The sequence below is a fragment of the Pithys albifrons genome, chromosome 19, assembly GCF_047495875.1.
Source record: "Pithys albifrons albifrons isolate INPA30051 chromosome 19, PitAlb_v1, whole genome shotgun sequence".
NCBI lineage: Eukaryota > Metazoa > Chordata > Aves > Passeriformes > Thamnophilidae > Pithys > Pithys albifrons.
The window spans coordinates 10,588,716-10,611,070 of record NC_092476.1 but is presented as its reverse complement, the minus strand read 5'-3'; the positions used below and the strand labels follow the sequence as shown (position 1 = coordinate 10,611,070).

The 22,355-nt window shown below is 55.6% G+C and overlaps 2 protein-coding genes across 2 annotated transcripts in view; one reads left to right on the top strand and one right to left on the bottom strand.

The window, feature by feature from the left end:
• STX8 (syntaxin 8) overlaps positions 1–2,784 on the top strand; it is a 141,983-nt gene extending 139,199 nt beyond the window's left edge. The window contains exon 8 of the mRNA XM_071573848.1: positions 1,323–2,784. Within this exon, the coding sequence (XP_071429949.1) occupies positions 1,323–1,390 (68 nt within the window). The 3' untranslated portion in view covers positions 1,391–2,784. The remainder of the gene's footprint in view (positions 1–1,322) is intronic.
• Positions 2,785–9,521: 6,737 nt separating this feature from the next.
• Positions 9,522–22,355, bottom strand: part of NTN1 (netrin 1) — a 108,007-nt gene continuing 95,173 nt past the window's right edge. Inside the window, exons 5-6 of the mRNA XM_071573627.1 lie at positions 18,878–18,952; positions 9,522–9,863 (exon numbers count right to left, since the gene is read on the bottom strand). Of these exons, the coding sequence (XP_071429728.1) occupies positions 9,535–9,863; positions 18,878–18,952 (404 nt within the window). The 3' untranslated portion in view covers positions 9,522–9,534. The remainder of the gene's footprint in view (positions 9,864–18,877; positions 18,953–22,355) is intronic.

The window sequence follows — 22,355 nt, the reverse complement described above, 5'->3', positions numbered from 1 at the left end:
AAAGGGGAGGGCTGCCCTAAGAAAGGGGGAGCAAAGGATAGGGAAAGGATTATGCCCCTCTGCCCCTCAGGTGAGACCCTCCTGCAGAGCTGCCCCAGCCCTGGGGGCAGCACAGGAAGGACATGGAGCTGCTGGAGAGAGGCCAGAGGAGGCACCAGGATGGGCAGGGGATGGAGCAGCTCTGCTGGGAGGGAAGGGTGGGAGAGATTGGAGTGTCCACCTGGAGAAGAGAAGCTTTGGGGTGACCTCATTGTGGCCTTCCAGGGCCTGAAGGGGACCTGACAAAGATGGAGAGGAACTATTTACAAGGGCCTGGACAAGGGGAATGGCTTCCCATTGCCAGAAGGCAGGGTTAGATGGGATATTGGGAAGGAATTCCTGGCTGGGAGGATGGGCAGGCCCTGGCACAGGTGCCCAGAGAAGCTGTGGCTGCCCCATCCCTGGGAGTGTCCAAGGCCAGGCTGGACAGGGCTTGGAGCAACCTGGGACAGTGGGAGGTGTCCCTGCCCATGGCAGGGGTGGAATGAGATGACCTTTATGGTCCCTTCCAACCCAAACCACTCTGAGTTTGTGATTTAGTTTCCTGCAGCCGTGTCCATCAGCCATGTCACCTGCCCACTGTCGTGAGGGGGAGAAAATCTGCTGTGCTGCTTTTCTGCATCAGTCTCTAAAATGATCCATAACTCCTGGTTTTTTAACACAGTCCTTCAGAGTAACTGGTGTGCCTGAACTGGAAACTTAGAAAGTTTTCTAAGACCACGTTTATGGATGTCTGTGTGTTCACACCAGTGGGTTTGGGGGCAGGGTGGGGCACAGGGAGCCACGAGCTGCACAGTTGGACTCTCCAGTGCTGGATGATCTGGGTTTTCCCAAGTCAGGGACATGCCTGAAAACCCAGTTTTTGCTCTGCACGGGGTTTTGTCTGAAAGCAGGAGTAGTTTGTGTTGGAAACAATTTCCTGATGCAATTTGGATTTCCTCCTGGATAATCCTTTGCCCCAGTGGGATGGTACTGAGGGATTCCAGAAAAGTGGCCTTGCCATGAGTTAAACACACCCCTTAATCTTTGCACAGATGTTCAGGTAGGAAAATACCCTGCAGGGACTGCTAGAAAATACTGATTGGAAGGGTCAGGAGGAGAAGGAACCTCTCTGCCCACATGGGGGCTGAGCCCCACATCTGTGGGTTGTCAGCGTGCAGGGATCTGTGAGGGGAGTCAGCCCCAGCTGGGAGGAGGAGCAGGACAAGGAGGAAGGATTTACCTGCAGAAAACCATTAGGAAATGAGGAAAGCAACCCCCCTAACTCGTTTCATGCCTTGCAGGGATGCTGGTGGTGATCGTGCTGCTGCTCATCGCCATCGTGGTGGTCGCCCTGTGGCCCAACCACTGACAGAGCCGGGGCCGTGGGAGCCTCCCCGAGCTCAGGGACTGCAGGGAGGACACCTGTGGGCAGAGACAGAGACCTTCTGTGCTGGAATGAGCTCAGCAGGCCCAGGCTGGAGCCATGGCCACCACACATCCCCTCTCCCTGGAGACCCAGCTGAGGAGCACCCTGTGGTCTGGAGGATTCAGCAGGAAAAGGGCTCTCTTCGCCCCTGCCTTTGGCACTCAGGAGCTGCAGCTGTGCAGTGGATACACCTCTCCTGCATCCCTGAGGCTGTGCTGGTGCCACCTGCCCTCCTGTCCAGTGGATTCATCTCTGTCTGAGGATGAGCTGATGCCACCTGCCCTCCTGTCCAGTGGATACACCTCTGTCTGAGGCTGTGCTGGTGCCACCTGCCCTCCTGTCCAGTGGATACACCTCTGTCTGAGGCTGTGCTGGTGCCACCTGCCCTCCTGTCCAGTGGATACATCTCTGTCTGAGGATGAGCTGATGCCACCTGCCCTCCTGTCCAGTGGATACACCTCTCCTGCATCCCTGAGGCTGTGCTGGTGCCACCTGCCCCCCTGTACAGTGGATACACCTCTCCTGCATCCCTGAGGCTGTGCTGGTGCCACCTGCCCCCCTGTACAGGGGATACACCTCTCCTACATTCCTGAGGATGTGCTGGTGCCACCTGCCCTCCTGTCCAGTGGATACACCTCTCCTGCATCCTTGAGGATGTGCTGGTGCCACCTGCCCCCCTGTACAGGGGATACATCCCTGTCTGAGGATGAGCTGGTGCCACCTGCCCACTGCCAGCACCTCTGCCCAGCTCAGTAGTCCCAAGGGCTTCAGAACACTGAAAAGAGAAATGGTTTGGAGTACAGCAACAGTTCCTCTGCTTCCTGATCCCTTCCTTCAGAAGGAAAATGCTCCATGTTTTGCAAGGAATGGTCCTGGGGAATGGCTGCATCTGCTTCCTCACAGGGTGGGCTGTGAGAGCCTGCAGAGCCCTGTGGGAGGGGCAGGACCCCTGTGGGCTGCGTGGAATTGCTGGTGAGGGAGTCAGAGCAGAGTCTTTGGGGAGTTCCTGAAGTGTGACCACAGCAGGACCCACAGCAGGGCTGTGAGGGTGCAGAGCCCTGCCTGGAGTGCTCCCCACGGGCTCTGCCAGGCTGCCCATGGGACATGTGCCATCCTTAACATCCTAATCTTGGTGATCAAGCTCTGCCTCTTCCTTTTATAACTTCTCACATACTGTTCAAACTCAGAGGAAGGATGACCTGTTTCAAAACTAATGAAAAAGAAGTACTGAATGTTTGCTTCTGGCCAAGAAAATAATTATTTTGTTACATGTCTCAATTTGATTTCAGCATTAATAGAGCAAGCAATAAATACTGAATAAAAGCCAATCCATTTCTATATAATTTGTCTCCTTGGGGTGTTATTGTTTCCCACCATCTCATGCTGTCCATGAGTGATTTATCCAATGCTTCCATTTCCCAAGTGCTGATTTGCAGAAGGAAATAAGCAATTTCTGTCAGTCTTCATGCATATTATGACAGATCTGTGAGAGTTGCCAGCCTTGGGCTGGTCCTCCTGAGTGACATGAAGCCATTTTTCTTTTCTGGGTTCAGTTTCCACATCTTTTCAGAGACTATTCTGAGTTGGAAGGACCCCCCAAGGATCATCGAGTCCAACTCTTAAGTCAGTGGCCCACACAGGGGATTGCACCCATGACCTTGGCATTGTTACATCTTAGTTGGGGCTTCAGCACAGGCCCCTCCATGAAGGGCTTGGTGACCTGAGATCACCTTCAGTTGTCTCCTTGCAGTGTGCAGGGTTGGCTGGAGCTGAGGCTCTGACCCCATCACTGCAGGATCTGAGGTGGGAGTGACAGAGGTGGCTGTGATGGGAGGAGATGGAGTTTGGCACTCAAGGAGCTGTTGAGTACCCCGTGGAATCCATAAAATCATTGAATGGTTGGGTTGGAAGGGACCTTAAAGACCATCTTAAAGACCCCTCCCACCAGCCCAGGTTGCTCCAAGCCCTGTCCAACCTGGCCTTGGACACTTCCAGGGATGGGGCAGCCACAGCTTCTCTGGGCAATCCCTGCCATTGACAGTAACCTGTCCTACAATCTTGGGAACTGTACCCTGGAGCCAGAGAGCAGCATGTCCTTGTCTTCGTGCTCCTGGGGAAGGCACAGGGGAGGTGGAGAGAGGAGCTAGTGGAGGAAAAGGCCAGTAGGTCCAGCTGTGCCTCATGGCCTGGGCAGCAGCACCTGACAGGGTGTGCTGATGACCAACCTCAGAGCTGGGGAGAAACCAGCTCGCCTGGAGCCTTCACACATGTGCTTGGGTGTAGAATATCCCTTAAGCCTTTAGAAGCCCAATCCAGGTTGTGCCTGCTTGCTTTTCCTCACAGAAAAGCCTTCCAGCCTTCAGAGGAGGGGAGGGGAGTTTAATGTTCTCGTGGTTTTCCAGATGACACGCAGGAGTTTGATTAGTTTATTGCTTGATGTCAGATTAGAGATGGAGCTTGAAGCAAGGCTGCTCCAGCTGGAAGCAAGTAAGGGGTGGCTTTGGAGGCATGTTCCAAATCTGTGCATTCCTGCAGCTCTGCAGAGGGACTGACACTGGGAATGCTCCTGGAGTTGCTCCTCAGCAGTTGTTCCTGTGCCCAGCCCTGAGTGGGATGGCACTCACAGCCCGTGGATCTCCAGTGACAGGAGGAGAACAACACAAGCTTTATTGAGGTGGCACCACAGGCTTGGGCTTCTAATTAGAACTGTCATTTACAGAGGGAATGAAGGTTTTGTTTGAATTCCCAGGACACACAGGATGGACGTGTAACTCATCCTGATCAACGTTACATTGTGACTTTGTTCTGGTGAGTCTTTAAAAAGGAGGTTTCTGACCCACTGGGTCCTCAAACACATTTTTGCTGTTAGTGCCTGGGAAGGGTGGAAACATGAGGATTTGCTCACTGAGATGTGGAACAAAAGGGTCCTCAGACTTGCCCTTTAGGTAACATTTAATGTGTCATGTGGGTGAGGAATTTTATTAAAAAGCAGTGGGTTTGGCAGCGTTCTGCTGTGTGGAGGAAAGCTGTGCTGTCTCCCTGCCCTGCTGAGGGAAAAGGAAGGTTGAAATACAAGAGCTGATGGGTTTGCAGCCAACCTGCAGTGGCTTCTCCAAGCACAGGTCCTTCTGGAATGTGCCCAGAGAGACATCCCAGGCTTCTCCTTCCCTTCCACCTCCTCCATTTCTCTCTTGGACAATGTGCTCAGGAGTTTGGCTGCTTCCAGTTGTTCTTTTATCAAAAATACAAGTGCTGGGGGAAGGTCTGGTACGTGCCACACACACTCAGATGTCCCAGTGCCCTGGGTGAAGAGTCCCAGCTCCTACATGATCACCTTGGAAGGCTGCTGGGCATTTCCTTGTGCCCTGATCTGTGGTGTGAGCTCAGTGCTGTGCTCAGTGCATGGGCAGCCACTCTCCCACACTGCCTGGCTGGGAGAACTGGACCAGGCTGGGAGAACTGCAATAGGCTCATCCCTCTCTTTGAGCCACTGTGTCCCCCTTTGGACAACTGGCCACCTGCCTTGAGCCAGAGCAATGTGGGAAACACATTTGCTCCTCTGTGGAGCCTCTGGTGAGGGCCCTGGAGCAGAGGGGGTGTCACTTGTGGCCCATTTGTCTCTGCAATAAAGATCTGAGATTTCTGACCTCTGAGCTGTTTCCAAATTCCTAAATCACCAGTGACACCGAGGGCACAGGTCAGGGGGGCTGACCCCTGGGCACTTTGCAAGACCTTTTGCCTCTGTTTCTCTCCCTGGAAGTGTTTTGCTGCCTCAGTCTCCCCCTCCTCCAGCTCTCCTGTCAGTGCCACCAGCCCTTGCCTGGGCTCAGTGTGGCTGTTTCACAGCGCTGGCCCCTCTGATGCCCCGGGGAGCTGATGCAGGTGGTGGACAAGAAGGGGCAGTGCTGCTGAGCAGCCTGTGGGTGGCACAGAATGAGGCCCAGAGGGGGGTTGGCAGCTCCCCTGAGCCCCCAGGCTCTGGCTGTGCCCTGTCCCCCCACTCTATGTGGGTCCCACAGGTTTTGGCAGGGCCTGCTCTGTGCCACCACAGGGCTCAGTCCCCTCTGGCAGCAGAGATGAGCCCACGGGTGCTGGTGGGGACCCCCATCCCACCCACCCACCCGTGGTGATCCCACTGTCCCCAGGGGCAGGGAGAAGTGCCAGGGGGATATCTGGGGGACACGTGGCTGGGACTGACAGTCCACAATAGCTGTGTCACCTCAGCCCTGCCCAGGGGACATGGCCAGACCTGGGGAGGCAGAGGGGACACTGTCACTTCCCTGGCTGGGGTGCTGTCCCTGTTCCTTGGCAGCCTGAGGGGTGGGAGGAAGGAGAGATCCATGGAGAGTTTTACAGTTTACAAGAGTTTATTCAACTGGTTTCTGACTTTAGTTCTACCGAGTGGGTGCTGAACAGTTACAAGCTCCTTCGGGTCAATTACAGCCAATCTAATGAACAAACAAACAAAGGGGGGGGGGGGAAATAAAAAAACAAAAAGAAACAACTCGGAAAAACAATAAGAAAATCCACAACTTTTTCACTTGTCATTAAATATATTCATATATAATAACCATAATATATTAGTATGCATTGTAAAGAAACATCGCCCAAAGCAGTCTGCCATGGTCAGAACTAAACAACATTTACAGTTCAAGATATTAACAGAAATAATAAAAAACCAAAAAATCAACAGACCAACCCCAAAACGAACACAGGTTTTGTGAGGGGGTGAGGTGGGTGTGCAGGCAGAGGGCACAGACACGACGAGACGAACAGAAACGAGACGAAGAAACGACTTTTGTCGGGTGCTGTCGTCGGTGATGATTGTTTTGGCATTTCAGCTGCTCTCCAAAGCCGTGCTGGAGGCCCCACAGCCCCTTCCCTGGCCATGCCCCACTGCCCCTGGGCCCTCCATCCTGTGCCCAGGGCCATGGGGGTGCCCAGGGCCATGGGGGTGCCCAGGACGATGGGGGTGCCCAGGGCAATGGGGGTGCCCAGGGCCATGGGGGTGACCAGGGCAATGGGGGTGCCCAGGGCCATGGGGGTGCCCAGGGTGATGGGTTGCCCAGGGCAATGGGGGTGCCCAGGGCGATGGGGGTGCCCAGGGTGATGGGGGTGTCCAGGACGATGGGGGTGCCCAGGACGATGGGGGTGCCCAGGGCGATGGGGGTGCCCAGGGTGATGGGGGTGTCCAGGGCAATGGGGGTGCCCAGGGCGATGGGGGTGCCCAGGATGATGGGGGTGCCCAGGACCATGGGGGTGTCCAGGGCCATGGGGGTGCCCAGGGCGATGGGGGTGCCCAGGACAACGGGGGTGCTCACGTTCTTTGCTGGTCCCCAGAGCTGCCCCCCCGGCCATCCAGGTGGGTATTTAGGGGGCCATCCTGTCCCTCTTTGGGTGAGTGGACAGAGGTGTCCCCCCAGGAGATGTCCTGGAGCCGGGGTGGCTGCAGGGAAGTGTCACATCCCTGGGCACCCCAGAAATGGGTGTGGAAGGGGCTGTGTGCCAGTTCCACCAGCAGCTCCTGCAGGTCAGGGTCACCGGGAGCACATGGAGGGCACGGGGGCACCGTGGGTGGAGTGAAGAGGTTTCTCTAGTGAGGTTGGAAATGCAGAACTCCAACAGGGATGATGGGACAGGTGGGACAAGGATGGCGACTTCACTCTGGTGGGATCTGAGCTGTTTCAGGTCTTGTGTGAACTCCTTTCCTTTGTGATTTCCCAGGTTGTGTCAGTGCCTGGAGGGGTCCAGTCATGGCATGGAGTGGGTGGTGGTTCTTCTGCAGCCTCTGAGACCAGTGGGACCAGGGGAAGGGCTGGGCTGTGCCTCTGGTGGGTTTGGGGCTGTCAAGGCTGCTTGGCAAGGTTGGAAAACGGGAGGGAGTGTTAGATGTCCAAGTGTGCTTGGTGGGCAGTCCCCAAGTCCCCATGTCCCCTGGCCTTGCCTTCCTGCACTCCAAGCAGAGAACTGTCTTTGGGTTGGATCCTGTTGATTTTGGGCCACCTGAGGGTCTCCCATGGTTCAGGGTGTCCTGGCTAAACAAGGACTCACTGTCTGCAAACATTGGGGTGTCCCTGGAATCAGCTGAGTTGGCTGCAGGAGACCATCCAAGCTCCATTTTGGGGCTTTAAGCCTCCATTTAAACACTTGAGGCCAGATTTTATCCTTCAAAACTTGGTGGCTTGGGCTCCCTCAGCTGCAAAACCATCAGCTCTCCTTGAGCTCTGAGATAAGAAAATCCAAGTCCACTCTGGGAAAGGGGAGAAAACACAGACTGTGGGATTTTTCTCCTAATACCCAGACTAATGTTGGAGGGTCTTATGGTGGCAAGGGGAAGCTCAGCAGAGCTCTCTCCCTCCAGGTGGTGTCTCCAGCAGCCTGACATTGGCTGGAGCTTCCCTGGGAGCCTCCACTTTGCACCTATTTACATGCCTGCCTCGCTTTATGGTGGTTTATGTCATTATATAAATATTGTCAATTGCTATAAAACAAGGCAAAACCACTGGAAAATGTCATAAAAGAGATGTTTCCAAGTTTCCTAAAAGGAAAAATATCAGGGAGGTTTTGCTTTTCAGAGCCATTAATGTTTGCATCTCCTCCAGGTACCCGTCCTGCCTTTCCTGTCGCCCGGGGTGAGGAGCACTCGGACATCCCCGTTCCTCGTGGGCTGCCTGGCACGGGGGGCAGTGCCTGGGTGCCAGCTCAGCAGCCAGCCCTGCTTGCAGAGTGCCCCAGGGGAAGATGCTCCAGCCCTCAGGGTGCAGGGTGGGGGAGAGGCAGCCCCTGCCTCGCTCAGTGTGTGTGCGATTTGACATTGGGAAATTTAAGTCTTGGGGTTTGACCCCCAGCAGAAGGAGGAGAACAATTTGGGGAGCTCCAGGTGGGTCACACCTTGTTCATCCAGTCCCTGCCCTGCATGGGCTCTACCTCAGCCAAGCCCTAGAGCTCTACACTGGCCCCACTGCCCATGGGGACAGTCCCTGGCACTCACTGTCCCACCTCCTTTGTCTCCAAGGACGTGGGCACCTTATGCAGGGATGCCAGGGAGCTGCAGCTCCAGAGGGAGTGAGGGCAGAGCTGCTGTGGGTTTGGAAGAGCTGCCTAAGTTTGGGAGTGAAACCAGTGGCCTTCCAGGACCTGGGTGTCACCTGCATGGATTTTCTGTCACCTGAGGGTTCATGCTCTGCTGACACACCAGAGAGGACTGTGCCCATGAAGGAGGTCTCGGGGTGGTTGCAGTGGAGACTCAGGGACTGCAGCAAGCAGGATCTTCCAGAGCACTTAAAGAAAATGGAGGCAAAGTAATTTTTTGCCAAATCTGGGTGTTTCCTTGGGGATCCTGGTTATCAACTCCTTGCCTGTGAATCAGTGTCAGGGCACCCTGTGGGCTCCTGCTCCTTCAGTGTGGTGGGGACAGCACTCAGGGCGTGGGGACTGGAGCAAGGAGTCACTCCCTGAGTTATGCACAGGGTGAAGTTGCCCACCAGTGTTGTCCCCTCTTTGCTGGGCCTGAACTGGGCTCGGAGCATCATCACTGCTGGAGACCTGGGCCTGGCTGGGTCCCACACGGCGGGTGGTGGGCACGGCTGGTAGGTACCAGAGCCTTCACAGAACCCCTCAGTCGATCCTTGGATGTGTCCTCAGCACAAAGTCTCTGTTTAGTTTCCTCTACAATAACTGTCTTGGTCAACCTAAGCTGCAAATACGTATTTTGGGGATGGGGAGTTAATTTCCAGCGTTGCTGTTGATTAGTTTCTTACAGGATTGGTGTTCCCGTGCCGTGCTTTGGGAGCAGCAGGTGTTGGCAGCTGGAAGGCAGTTTGGTGTCTCTGAGCTCTTCAGCAATGGGGCAGGAAGAGGCTGGGGGGCAGTGGGTGCCGTGCCCACACTCCTCTTGGTTCACGTCCACGTGCAGGATCTCTCGTGTTGGGTTTTGGTTGGTTTCCTCCCGGCACACACGGTGCGATCCCGCCGGACCCTCTGCCATCCCCCGGTGTGCCCGGTGCCACCCCTGCCCCCCAGCTCTACACAAAGCAGCATGCACAGTCAGTCCCTCCCTCCCGTGCCCCCCGGGGCCTTCTCCTCCTTTAGGCTTTCTTACACTTGCCCTTCTTCTCGCGCTGCTGGAACTTCCTGAGCCGCCGCGCCCACGTGTCCCGCCACTGGATCACCAGGCTGCTTTTGTCCGCAATGATGCCGCTCTGGTCGGGAGAGTCCTCGTTGGTGCCCAGCAGCAAATACTTCTTCATGGGCTTGATTTTGGGGCACTTGCACGCTATGTCCTTGGAGTGGATCCACAGGGTCTGGTCCCCGCGCCGGATCCGGTTGCTGCCTTGTTTGTAGACGGAGATGATGTTGACGGTGAACTTCCACCAGTCGGCATTTTTTTCTGCTTTCAGGATGTGGATCTGGACAGCTGGGAAAAAACAACACGGGAGGAAAGAGAGGAAAGGATGTTACTGTTGGAGCTGGTGAGAAGAAAATGCATTTCAAGCCTTACCTAATGGGCTGTGTGAGGATTTGGTCTCTGGAGCCCAGGCTGGGGGAGGCAGCAGACAAGGGTGGTGGGGGCCCCAAAACTGACCCAGGCCACCCATCATGAGCAAGAGCAGCCAGTGCTGCTGCCTGAGGGTCTCAGCAAAGGTTCTAAGAGCACCATAGACTTGGGAGATGCTCTCCAGCTCACTGCCACACACAGCCCCAGTGAGCATGGACATGGTAACCCAAGGCCCACGGGGGCTGCAGGACCCCCAGAAGGGGAGGCTGGGGGGGGGTGCACACCAAGGCTCTCCTTGTGCTGGGAGCCCTGGGAATGACACATTGATGTTTTCCAGGCCTGTGGCTGATGCTGTGTAACCTCCTCTGTTGCCATATGGACCAAGAGAGCCCGGTGAGGACTCAGCCCTGCACCACTGCACCCCTGGCTCTTTCCTGGAACACAGTTCCTGTGTGACACCATCCCTGCAGCCACCAGCAGGAGTGATGGCCCCTGGCCCCATGGGGACAGAGACAAGAGGTGGCTCAGCATCATCCTCTGGGTAGGAGAGGGTTCTCTACAAGGTTGTCCACGAAGGTGCTGCAGAGCTGGGATGGTGATGGACATCAGGATGGCCCTGGAGCCACCATGGATTTGTCCTGCAGCCCAGGTGGCCCCAAGCAGACAATGGCAACTTTTGCCAGCCTTCCTTCTCCTCTTCCTTCTCCTCTTCCTGCTCCTCCTCCATGAGGCTGTTTCCCCAGCCCACATCCACAACTCCTGGTGCTGCTGTCCCCTCCTCAGGTGACATCCATAGACTTGGGTTTAAACCAAAGGGAAGGAAAGAGACCCCCATGGGAAAGGGAGCATTTGGCCCCACAGCACGGTGAGGAAGAGGAGGTACAATCCTGGAGGCAGCTCCTGCTGCCCTGGTGGGCTTCTCTGTGACAGCAGCTCCTCACTGTGCCAGGATGGCAGATGGGGATGGAGCAGCAACACATCCCTCCTCACTAAAAGTCACTCCCAGGAAAAACCTTCCCCAGGCAGGGACTGCCCAGCCCTGTCAGGGTTGCTGAGTGTGGGATGAGGAGTTCCCACCAGCAGAGACAGGGAAGTCCCAGGTGGTGGTGGCAGCCCTGGCTGGGGGAGCAGCCCTGGCTGGGGGAGCAGGCGGGGCTGGAGGCTCCGTGCAGGCTGGTGCAGCCCAACTGCAGTGCCAGTTGCCTAAATCTTTGAGCTTTTCCCTTTGTCCCACCCTTCCCTCATGCCCTGGGAGCTGGAACCCCCTGCCTGTCTCAGCTGTCTGGCCAGGGCCAATCCTGCTTGTATAAATTAACAGAAACCCCCAAAATCACAGGCAAAACTCTCCCATTTGCCTTTTAACAACCCAATTTCCCCCTACTGGGTTAGAGGTGGAGGAGCATCAGCCTCTCTGTAAAACCACACCGTGCCAACTGATCCAGGCTGTGGGAGGAAATGGGGCTCTGCAGCCCAGCACAGCTTTTTAACACATTACAAAATATATGGGAGTAGTTTTTTTTTTTCTCAGAGCATGTCATGGAGGCCAGATGCTTTCATTAAAAAAAAAAAAAGAAGAAATAAAAAAAAGGAAAGAAAACAACCCTAAGCTCTGACCACGTATTTCCCTGTCTGGTGTGAAGGTAACAAAATGTGAAGATCAGCCAATTTTTATTTTTTGGAAACAAATTTTTCCAAAAAAGCTTAAACCTTTGACCTGCCTGGGTCCACACTGACAAAATGGAGAAAATGAATGAAAAGGAACCAGGGAGAGGTGGTTACAGGAAACTCTGCTCTAAAACACACAGTCTGTATTTTTTTTGATGTCAAGGCCCCCGTCTCTCATTTTTTTTCCCCTTTTATTAATGAAGTGGAAGGAGTGAAAGCTTTGAGAAAGTCTTGGCTGGCGTGGCTGCAGCTGCCTCCCCTCACCGCCAGTTTTCTGCCCATAACTTCACATCCAGGACATGCAGTTCCCCCTGAGCCTGGCTTTGGAGTTCAGGTTCAGCTGTGCCATGTCTGGGTATTTTGGTGGTGGAGTTTTGGAGCATCTCCCAGAGGACACAAGACATGTAGAGATACAGAAAGATGCCAGCAGGATTTTTGGGAGCACCTGAGCTGGCTCTCCTGAGTGAATCCCCAGGGATTTAGACACTCATCTCATGAAAGAGGAGGTTTCAGTCCCTTCATGGTTTGGAGGGGGCTCAGCTCTGCCCCCCAGTCCCAAAAGTGGCTTTGGTGCTTGGTGTTGGCCTTCACCTGCCGTTTCTAGGGCAGAGCTTTGTCTCTGCTCTCACTTTGCTGTCCCCCTGAGCCCCTTTCAGGACTGTCCCTGTCACCACATCCCTGGAAAAAGATCCCAGAGAGCATCCATGGGGCAACCAGAGGAAGGGATGTAACGGGATGATGGTTATTGACAGGGGTGCTGGAGATGGTGCTCTCCTGGCCAGGATGCCCTGGGAGCAGGTGGGGACCTGGGGCAGGAGCACAAATAACTGAGCTGCAGCTTCCCCAGTGCTGCCCCTCCAGCCAGGCTGGTGGCACTGGTTTCCAGTGGGGATGGTCCCAGTCAGGGCTGGTGGCACTGGTTTCCAGTGAGGATGGGCCCAGTCAGGGCTGGTGGCACTGGTTTCCAGTCAGGATGGGCCCAGTCCAGGCTGGTGGCACTGGTTTCCAGTGAGGATGGGCCCAGTCAGGGCTGGTGGCACTGGTTTCCAGTCAGGATGGACCCAGTCAGGGCTGGTGGCACTGGTTTCCAGTCAGGATGGACCCAGTCAGGGCTGGTGGCACTGGTTTCCAGTGAGGATGGGCCCAGTCAGGGCTGGTGGCACTGGTTTCCAGTTAGGATGGGCCCAGTCCAGGCTGGTGGCACTGGTTTCCAGTGAGGAGGGACCCAGTCAGGGCTGGTGGCACTGGTTTCCAGTGGGGATGGTCCCAGTCAGGGCTGGTGGCACTGGTTTCCAGTCAGGATGGACCCAGTCCAGGCTGGTGGCACTGATTTCCAGTCAGGAGGGACCCAGTTCAGGCTGGTGGCACTGGTTTCCAGTGAGGATGGGCCCAGTCAGGGCTGGTGGCACTGGTTTCCAGTCAGGATGGACCCAGTCAGGGCTGGTGGCACTGGTTTCCAGTCAGGATGGGCCCAGTCCAGGCTGGTGGCACTGGTTTCCAGTGAGGATGGACCCAGTCAGGGCTGGTGGCACTGGTTTCCAGTGAGGATGGACCCAGTCAGGGCTGGTGGCACTGGTTTCCAGTGAGGAGGGACCCAGTCAGGGCTGGTGGCACTGGTTTCCAGTGAGGATGGGCCCAGTCAGGGCTGGTGGCACTGGTTTCCAGTGAGGATGGGCTCCCATCCAGGTCCCTGTGACTTGTCCCTGAGCTTTGCAAACAGGGGGCAGCTGAGCCCTGTGACACCCCCATGGCTCCAAGGATTTGGCTCCAGGGATTTGGCTCCAGGGATTTTCCTCCAGGTTCCCTGCTCTGCTCCCTGCCAGCCCCCAGTCAGCCCCAGCACAGAGCTGGGGGACATTGCCAGGTTCTGGAGAGCACAAGGGGCTTCCCATGACCAACATCCCACCCTCCCTGCTGCTCCTGAACCACAAACCCTGCCTGGATGGTGCCTTACGAGTCTCACCACATTACACTTCTTTGGAAAAGGTGGCCAAGTGGTCCCTGGGCTGTGGGAAGGGATGGAGGGCTTGGTGCCCTCCTGCATTCCCTGGAGCTCAGGATGCTGCACAGCTCCTGCAGGCTTGGCTGGGAGCCTCCAGCCACAAGGAAGACCCAAGGGCTGGATGCTGGAGATGAAAGCAGAAGGGTGGATGGCTTGATGGTAATAAAAACAAAGCCCAGCCCAAACCTCAAAACAACACGCCTGAGGGCAGCTGCATAAGGCTCAAAGCAAAGCAGCATTCAGAGCCCATGAATCAGGGGCCTGAAAATCCATGAAAACAGTGGGGCTGAAAAACAATTAATTATTTAATTTCTGATTGTGAGAAATGTGATTTCAAGGTTTCCCCTGCCAAGGCTGACCTAGGGTTGGGCTGCATGGCCAAGCCTGTGCATCCTGCTGTGGAATCCACCCCAGAATATCATGTGTATCCTCTGCAGTGGTCTGTCCATGGGAGCTGGAGCTCTAGGGAGCTTCCAGTGACTGGCAGCATCGCTGTCCTGGCCCCTGGGAAAGATCCCATGGGAGGATCTTTGATATGGACTGATGGAATGTGCACTGGGGGGATGTGCTCGGGACAGCAGTGGTGGGTTCAGGTGTCTCAGCCTGAGCTGGGGCTGTAGAAAGGTTTGGCTCCCACCTCACTGCACAACCAGCATGAAGCCCATGTGGATTTTATTCCAACCAGCAGCAAAAGGTGCCCTCGACACCATCTGGGGTTGGGAATGTAAAGGGCTAAAGAAAAGAATTAAAATGGGATTTTTCACCCTTTATTTTTTAATTTTTAATTTATTTGGCTGTGGCTTTGCCTCGCTCCAGTTGCCATTTCCTACTGGTTTAATATTGGAGATTTATGAGCCCTAATCCCGGCTGTGCCCCGGGCCAGGCACGGCCCCTCCCGGCGGGGTTGGGTCCCGTCCCCGCCCCGGCTCGCTCAGCCCGTTCGTCCAGGAGGGATCGCTCAGCCCTTCCCCGCTCCAGGAACGGGATTTCTCCACCTTCCCGGGCAGTGGAAGGCTCTGTGAGCACCGGGGAGAGTTCTTCCCCCTGCCTTGTGGGTTTTTTTGTGGATTCAGGAGTTTTTTCCTCCCTCCTCTCTCTTTCAAGCTGCCTTTTGAAAACATGTTTTGCTTTTTTCCAGCAGCCCCTGCCAAGCTCCTCTCGACAAAGGGGGTGACTAAGTGAAAGCTTCACGAAAGGAAGGATTTTTTTTTACTTTTTTTTTCCAAGAAAGGGCACAGTGAGCAGATGATCCTGTTCCTCACCCCCATCCTCTCCCCGATGCTGGGCTGAGGGCACAGGACTGGCACGGGGGCAGTGCCTGAGACCACAGTGCTGGTACCCAGCACAACACTCTGGCATCATCCATGCAGGATCAGGCCCTGGTGCAGCACGAGGAGCTCAGAATCAGGGGGAAAATGAGGTTTAAAAGCTTTAAGTTTCCTTTACCACAGCCACCCATCCTGCTTGGATGAGCCACAATCACACAGGGAGTGGGAAAACGCCAAAGATCGGGAAGAAATACCAGCACCGAGCTGGTAAATGATGCTCCCACATCACCTGGATCAGCATCACCTGCTCTGACCAAATAATCCCTTCTCCTTCTGGGCCACAGGGGAATCTCCACCCTCAGCGTGTTCAGCAGGGATCCCCTCTGCTTCCCCAGCCCAAAATTTAAGTGGCCCCAACCCAGCGAACCCCTTTCTGTCCCCCTGGTTTTCTGGGAGCTGCGTGACCCTGCGCTCCCCCACGCAGTCAAAACAAACCCAGAAAAAGCTTTTCTGCTTCTCTTCTCGCCTTCCCCCCTCTCCGAATCTCCCACACGCCCTCCCCGCCTCCTGTTTCACTCCAAATATTTGCACCAACACCCATCTCGCGGGGAAAAAGCCCAATTTAAAATAAAAAGAAAAAAAACCCGTCACAAACCCGACAAAAACAAACAGATAGGAAAAATAAATAAGGGAAAATATCCCCTTTGAATGGCTGAATGAAGCGGGGAGCTAAAAAGCCCCATTGAGGAGCGCGGGGTGGATGATAGCTCCCGATTGAGCCCGCGGGAGAGGGAACTCTGTTCAAGCTAATTAGGGCCTTTTAGGACATTCAGCCCAGCGATGGCAGCAGAACGGGGAGGAAAAGAGCCTCCTAATTGGCTTCCTGCTGGGGTGTCAGTCCCAAAGTCTTTATTATCCCTCCCTGCACCTTTTCATCCCTTTCTTGCCTCCCTCGCCCCGGTGAAAGCCTGCGCTGCCCCGGCACGGCATCGCTCACCCCGCTGCCCCCCGGGCTGCTCTGCCCTTGGCAAAGCACCTTTGCCGGGGCTGTGGGGCTGGTTCGGGCTCAGGGGCTGCTGGGGACCCCCCCACAGTGAGCAGGGCTCGGGGGGGAGCGCCCCAGTCCCGCACTGGGACAGCCCGTGCTTGCTCACCCAAAGCAGCTGCTGCGGGATAAAGAAGAGCAAAGCTCTGCCCAGCTCCCCGATCTCGGGGATCTCTGCCCTGCTCATCACTCCAGGGGGATCTCCTGCCCAAAACAGCTCCTGAGTGCTCTCATCTTCCCAGGGTGTGTTGGAGCCCATGAGCCACCCCAGAGCCTCAAACAGGACCAAGTGGGAGCTTCCATCATTCCCCCTGTGACCCTGGAGAAGCCGAGCAGAAAAACCACCCCGGGGCTGCCCCTGGAGCAAAGCCCAAGTGCTGCCACCACCAAATCCTGCCAATCCTCCCCCCAGGTGCTGCCAAACCCTTCCAATCCTCCCCCCAAGTGCTGCCAAACCCTCCCAGTCCTCACCCCAAGTGCTGCCACCATCAAACCCTGTCAATCCTCACCCCAAATGCTGCCACCACCAAACCCTGCCAATCCTCACCTCAAGTGCTGCCACCACCACCAAACCCTCCCAATCCTCACCCCAAGTGCTGCCAAACCCTCCCAATCCTCACCCCAAGGGCTGCCAAACCCTGCCAATCCTCACCCCAAATGCTGCCACCACCACCAAACCCTCCCAATCCTCACCCCAAGTGCTGCCACCACCACCAAACCCTCCCAATCCTCACCCCAAGTGCTGCCACCACCAGCAAACCCTCCCAATCCTCACCCCAAGTGCTGCCAAACCCTCCCAATCCTTACCCCAAGGGCTGCCAAACCCTGCCAATCCTCACCCCAAGTGCTGCCACCACCACCAAACCCTGCCAATCCACACCCCAAGAGCACAGGGGAAGGTGAATGCTCAGCTGGAAATGTGATTTGAGGAGGATGCACTTGCCTTGTTGCCCTCTCTCCCATTCTCCCGACCCCCAGGGCTGATTTGGATCCTGACAGGTCCAGGTTTCCTACAATCAAGCAACTGCTTTCTCCCCTCTTCAGAGGGCATTGCTCAACTGTGAGCTCAGCCCTCAGGATATGCTGGAGAACCAGGCAGGAAGAGGGAGGGATTCATGTCCACAGGTGGGAAATGTGTTTGTACCTTATTAGCCAGCAGAGAAGTCACCCACAAGAAACCCCCATGGCTTTAGTGGCCTGGGGTTCAGCCCCACTCCCCTCCTTAATAACCCCATATACAACCTTAACAACCTTCCAGCAGTGACTTTTTCATGTGCCATCAGATCCTTTTATCCAAGGGAAAAGCCATTCCTTGGACCTTTCCAACATGTGATGAACCTCCAGCACCTCCTACAAGCACAGCCTCGCTGGGTGGGGACCACAACTGCACCCCAGCCCTGGCACCTCATCCTTGCCAAGGGGTACTCTCTGCTCCACTTGTGGGTACAGGAAGAATAAATGGGAATGCAATCAAAGATTGGCCTCCAAGCCCTTTTCCCCTCCCCTGAGCTCCCAGGGAAGCATCAGAGCACAGAGCCAGTGTGGAGCATCCCTCAGCCAGCCCTGCTGGGAAGTGCCTTGTCCAGGGATGGGCTGTTAAATGGGAATTCGTTCTGCTTTTGCAAACACTTCCCAGACATGCTGAGCTGCTGCTGGGAGCCTGTTCAAAGGAAAGAGGGGGTATCTCCACTCCTGGATGTTTTCATGTGCAGGGATGGGAGGCTTTTTCCTTGGTGGTTTGGTGGAAATCAATACCCACAGAGAGATACATATATATCCATGCATTTGTATATAGATATATATATTTTATGTATTCCTCTGCTGTGGAGGGAAAGGGCTGGCAGGCACTGGACAGATGCTAAACCTCACAGCTCCTCACATTCCTTGGTTTTGGCATGTGTGAAGGCTCAGCTTTGAGCTGGCCTTGCCAGTGCTCAGCCCACTCTCCATCCATGGGTCAAACCCAAAACTCATGGTTGCTCTTTCCTCCAGATACTTTGCTCCCCCCACTACAGCCCATGCAGGGGGAAGAGAATTTCCAGCCCCTCCATGAGTTTAGCCACATTTCTAACCATCCCCTGGCACACAACATTGGTATTTAAACAGATTTTTCCAGGTTGGTCCCATTCCTGACCCTCAGCTCATCCCAGCAGCGTTGGCATGGCTGGCAAAGGAGGGGCATCCTCTGGGCAGGTGGGACAGAGCAGAGCCATCCCCCACACCTGCCAGTGAGTGATGTCCAAGCCAAGGAGGAGAAAATCTCCTCCTGGGATCACCTGCATGGTGTCTGCATGGACACACTGGTGAACATGTTGGGAAAGGATCCATATTAAAAGCAACTCCAGGAGCAGAGATCTTGGGACGTGCCTGCTCCAAGGCAGAGCTGTGGGGTGATTCTCAGGACCTTGAGTATGAGCAAGGATTCCACAGCTCCCCTGGCTTCTCCCAGGGCTGCACCACCTTCTGAACTCACTTGGGAGTGAAAGGGGGATGGATCTGGGTGACAGGGAACTGCCTTCTGCTCAGCCCCAAAGCAAAGCACAGTTCTTAAAAGCTGCTGCACCTCATAGCACAGTGAGAAGAGAGAGGACATGGTGTCATTGTAATCAAGAAGGCACTGAAAACACTTGGAAAATATGAGCTTCCCTGCAGAGCTGACAACCCCAAATCAGGGTCCATGGTGTCCTCATCCCGATTTCCCAAGAAACTCACTGCATCACTTCCTCACTGAGCATCACTGCCCAGGGTTTCCTCTCCTGGCAAAAATCATTCCCAAAACTGCACACACCCCATCGTGGCAGAGCTGGGCTGCCCATGGCTGTGGCTGGGACACAGCTGGCAGCCTCTCCCTGGGCTGGGAGGACGTGGGGACACCCCAGAAGGGGATGCTCCTCCTCTGCATCCCTTTGCCACCTCTCTTCCCTGGGAAGCGGCGCAGGGAGGGAGGACTCACCATAGTCTTTCTTACAGTACTTCTTCATGTTGATCTTCAGCTTCCCCTTGGAGGCTTTGCAGTATGAGTCACAATCTGCACAGAGAGAGGGGGAGGGCAAGAAAACATTAACAAAACAAATTAGCCTTAAAATGAATAAAGGGCTGGGGGAAGGGGCGACGGCTCAAAGCTGCAGCCTGCCATGAATAAGCAGCGTGCCTGTGATATCCATCTGCCAGGCCCCCATTGGGTCGGCTGAGGGGGCATTCAGAAAACCCTTCCTTTCTAAAGAAAGCTGCTCACAAAGGAAACCATCCTCCCGCCGCCTCCCCCGGCCCGGCTTCCCTGGGCCGCCTCTGTCTTCCTGGGAGACCCCAGGGGCCTCCCTTATTGTGCCACCCAGAGCTTTTGAGAGCCACACAAATTCCCCCTGTTCTCCAGCTCCCAACTGGAGCCTGCCCGGAGCCCACAGAGGCCCCATTGTCACCCCTAACCCGGACCAGTGTCAGCCTTTGGCATTCATTGCCGAGAGATTCGGGCTGGGGTCACCCTGCGACAATGCGGGTCAGAGAGGAAATTAGCAGCCCATGAAGCATTAGCAAAGCCTTTTGGTGTCCACTCTACTGAAGTGTGCAAATAAAATACCCCAGTAGGAACATTTCATCTCTAATGGGCCCCCACTGCTGGGACATGCCGGCTGTGCCCGGGTGGCACAGGGGCCGGGGCGGTGGCAGCGGGAACTGGCACCGCATCCTGGCAGTGCCACCGGGGCCGGAGCCAGCCCACGGCCCCGGGGGGCTGCAGGGAGGCTGAGCCCTGCCCTGGTAGCTGCTGCTGCTCCCCAGGGAGCTGCCCCAGTGCAGGATGTGGCTGGACATGGTTGGTACCCTCCAGACACTACTGGGAACATCCCAGTGGCACCACGGCCATGCTATTGTGAGTGGAGATGTGCCACCCCATTCCAGCTCCCAGCATCAGGGTGGGCTGATGGACATCCCATGGCTCCTCAGCACCCACAGGTGATAGAGAGAGGCTCCCAATACACAGAATGCCCTTATTCAGGGAAAAATGGGACACACGTGGTACAGGACAGTCCTCAGACCACCTTCCCAACTGCCCATTGTTCCCCCACAGCCACCCGTGGAGCCCAGGTGTGAAAACCCCCTGAAGTGCCCCAGCAGGGCCCCAAGTTCTGTGAGCAGGAGGGATGTTTGGAAGGATGGGAATGCTGCTGGTATCCCATGGCCAGTGCACACCAGGTGCCCATATCCTGCCCCCAGTGATGTGGGCACTGCCAAACCAGAGCACACTTGCCCAGGAAACACCTTCCACTCTCCAGCAGCAGGACATGAAACCCTGGGGGAGGTGCTGTGCACCATCCCCTTCTGTGTCCCCCTGCAGCACAGCTGTGTGCCCCTCCAGGGTGGCACATGTGCCACAGCAGGGCTTCGGGCCCCACTCCTTGTGTGCTGCCAAAGCTCCTGGAAGCAGCAGCTCCTTCCCAGACACTGGCACTGAGCAGGCTGGGAGGGCAAACTGAGGCCCAGAGCTTGGAGGTGGTTGCACAGCCAGAGCAGTGGCAGCATTTCCTGGCCATAACTCTGTCTGCAGCTCTGCTGTGCCCACAGGGCATGGGGGGTGACACCAGCTTTGGGACAGGGCCATGCTGGAGGAGGTGATCTCCAGGGGTGGGTGCTCAGAGCCAGCCCAGGCAAGGAGGGCAGACGTGGTGCTGAGTGCTCTGTGCCCTCTCAGCTCACCAGTCCCAGTATGAGAGGTGTCCTTGGAGTGGGAGGTGAGTTCAGAACCATGGGGACCTTCATCAGGTGGAGAAGAGGTCTCATGGCCCAAACCCAACCCTCCCCTTTGGCAGCAGAGCCAAACCCAGCCTGAGCTTCTTTCTCAGTTGGGTGGGGGATTCAACAGGAGAAGGGAACCCAGGGAGATGGACACTCACACCTGTCAGGATCATCAGGTACCACCTCAATACCAACACCTGACCCACGAGTGCCCCAGCCCCTTTCAGCCCCAGCCCCAGCACCTCTGCCTGCTGCTCCCACTCCTCAGAAGGGTACCCACAGGAAGACACAGCTTCACATTCGTTCAGCGTGGCCCATCCAGGGCCAAAACCAAAAGCTCTGATTGGAAGTGAGGCTCCTTCCTCCTCCAAGAGTCCCAGCTGAGGTCTCTGCCCAGCTACAATCCAACCAAAGCCCCTCAAATCCCAGGAGCTGAGCTGATGACTGAGGGTTTCCACCCCCTGATGCTTCCCATTTGCTTTTCTCATCTAACATGACTCTGAAGATCCAGTAAAACCTGAAATGCACTGAGAAAGGAGTGGATGTTCCATAAAAACTGTAGCTTGGATGACAGAGATTCACTAGGAAGGTCCCAGCCATGCCTACATGGCAGGATGTCACTGCACAGTGGGACGTGACTGCCTGGGGTCACTGAGCTCAGGGAACAGAAATATTCCTGATCCAACACACTGGGAAGGTGTTCCTGGTCATAGACATTGAAGAAAAAGTGTGTAAGGGAACTCAATGTTCATGCAGTGACCTGACAGTCCAGAGAGGCTTCCCTTCAGCTGCTCCTTGGAGCAGGGGATGACAAGGGACAGACAGACCATCCCTGGCTCCTACAGGTTTCTGGCCCCACCATTCTGCTCAACCCCAGAGTGCTGCTGTTCTCAGGACACCAATGTGGGTATGATAAACATGGTGATGGTTCCTCTGGCACAGAAATCCTGGAGCTCTGTATATATTCACCAGTGCTGTTACACCTCAGGCCCTTCTCTGGGTGACACAAGAGCAGGTGGAGAGTGAACAACCAAGCAGGGAAAGGCCTGGAAGCTCTGGCTGCCTCTACACCCCATGGCTCAGCCCCACATCTGCAAGGGGTCTGCACCATCCAGGCTGGCAGATCCTCCTCCAGCCCCAAGAACAGCAATCAGACAGAAACCATTGCTGTGCACTTCAGTCCAGCCCAGGCACAGGAACAAACCCAAGTCACCTCAGCAACCTCTCCCCACAGGAACATCCCAAACCACATCTGAGCTTCCCAGTTCATGCATCACTGCCACAATAATTCCACACTCCCTGGGATTACAGACCTGCTGGAAACCCATCCCAGTGCTGTTTCCAAGACAGAGAGGCTGTGGGGTGATTGGGCACCACCAGCTGTGCCCACACCCTGCAGGAGAGCACCCCATTCCCACAGCCCCTGCTTGCTCCCAGGGGGAAACCTGGAACTCACAACACTGACCCACAGCCTGTTTTCATAGAATCATAGAATGGATTGGGTTGGAAGAGACCTCCAAGATCATCAAGTCCAACCCTTGGGCCAACTCCAGTCCCTTTACCAGATCATGGCACTCAGTGCCACGGCCAAGCTCAGTTGAAAAACCTCCAGGGATGGGAAATCCACCCCCTCTCTGGGCAGCCCATTCCAATGCCTGAGCACTCTCTCTGCAAAGAAGTTTTTCCTGCTCTCCAATTTC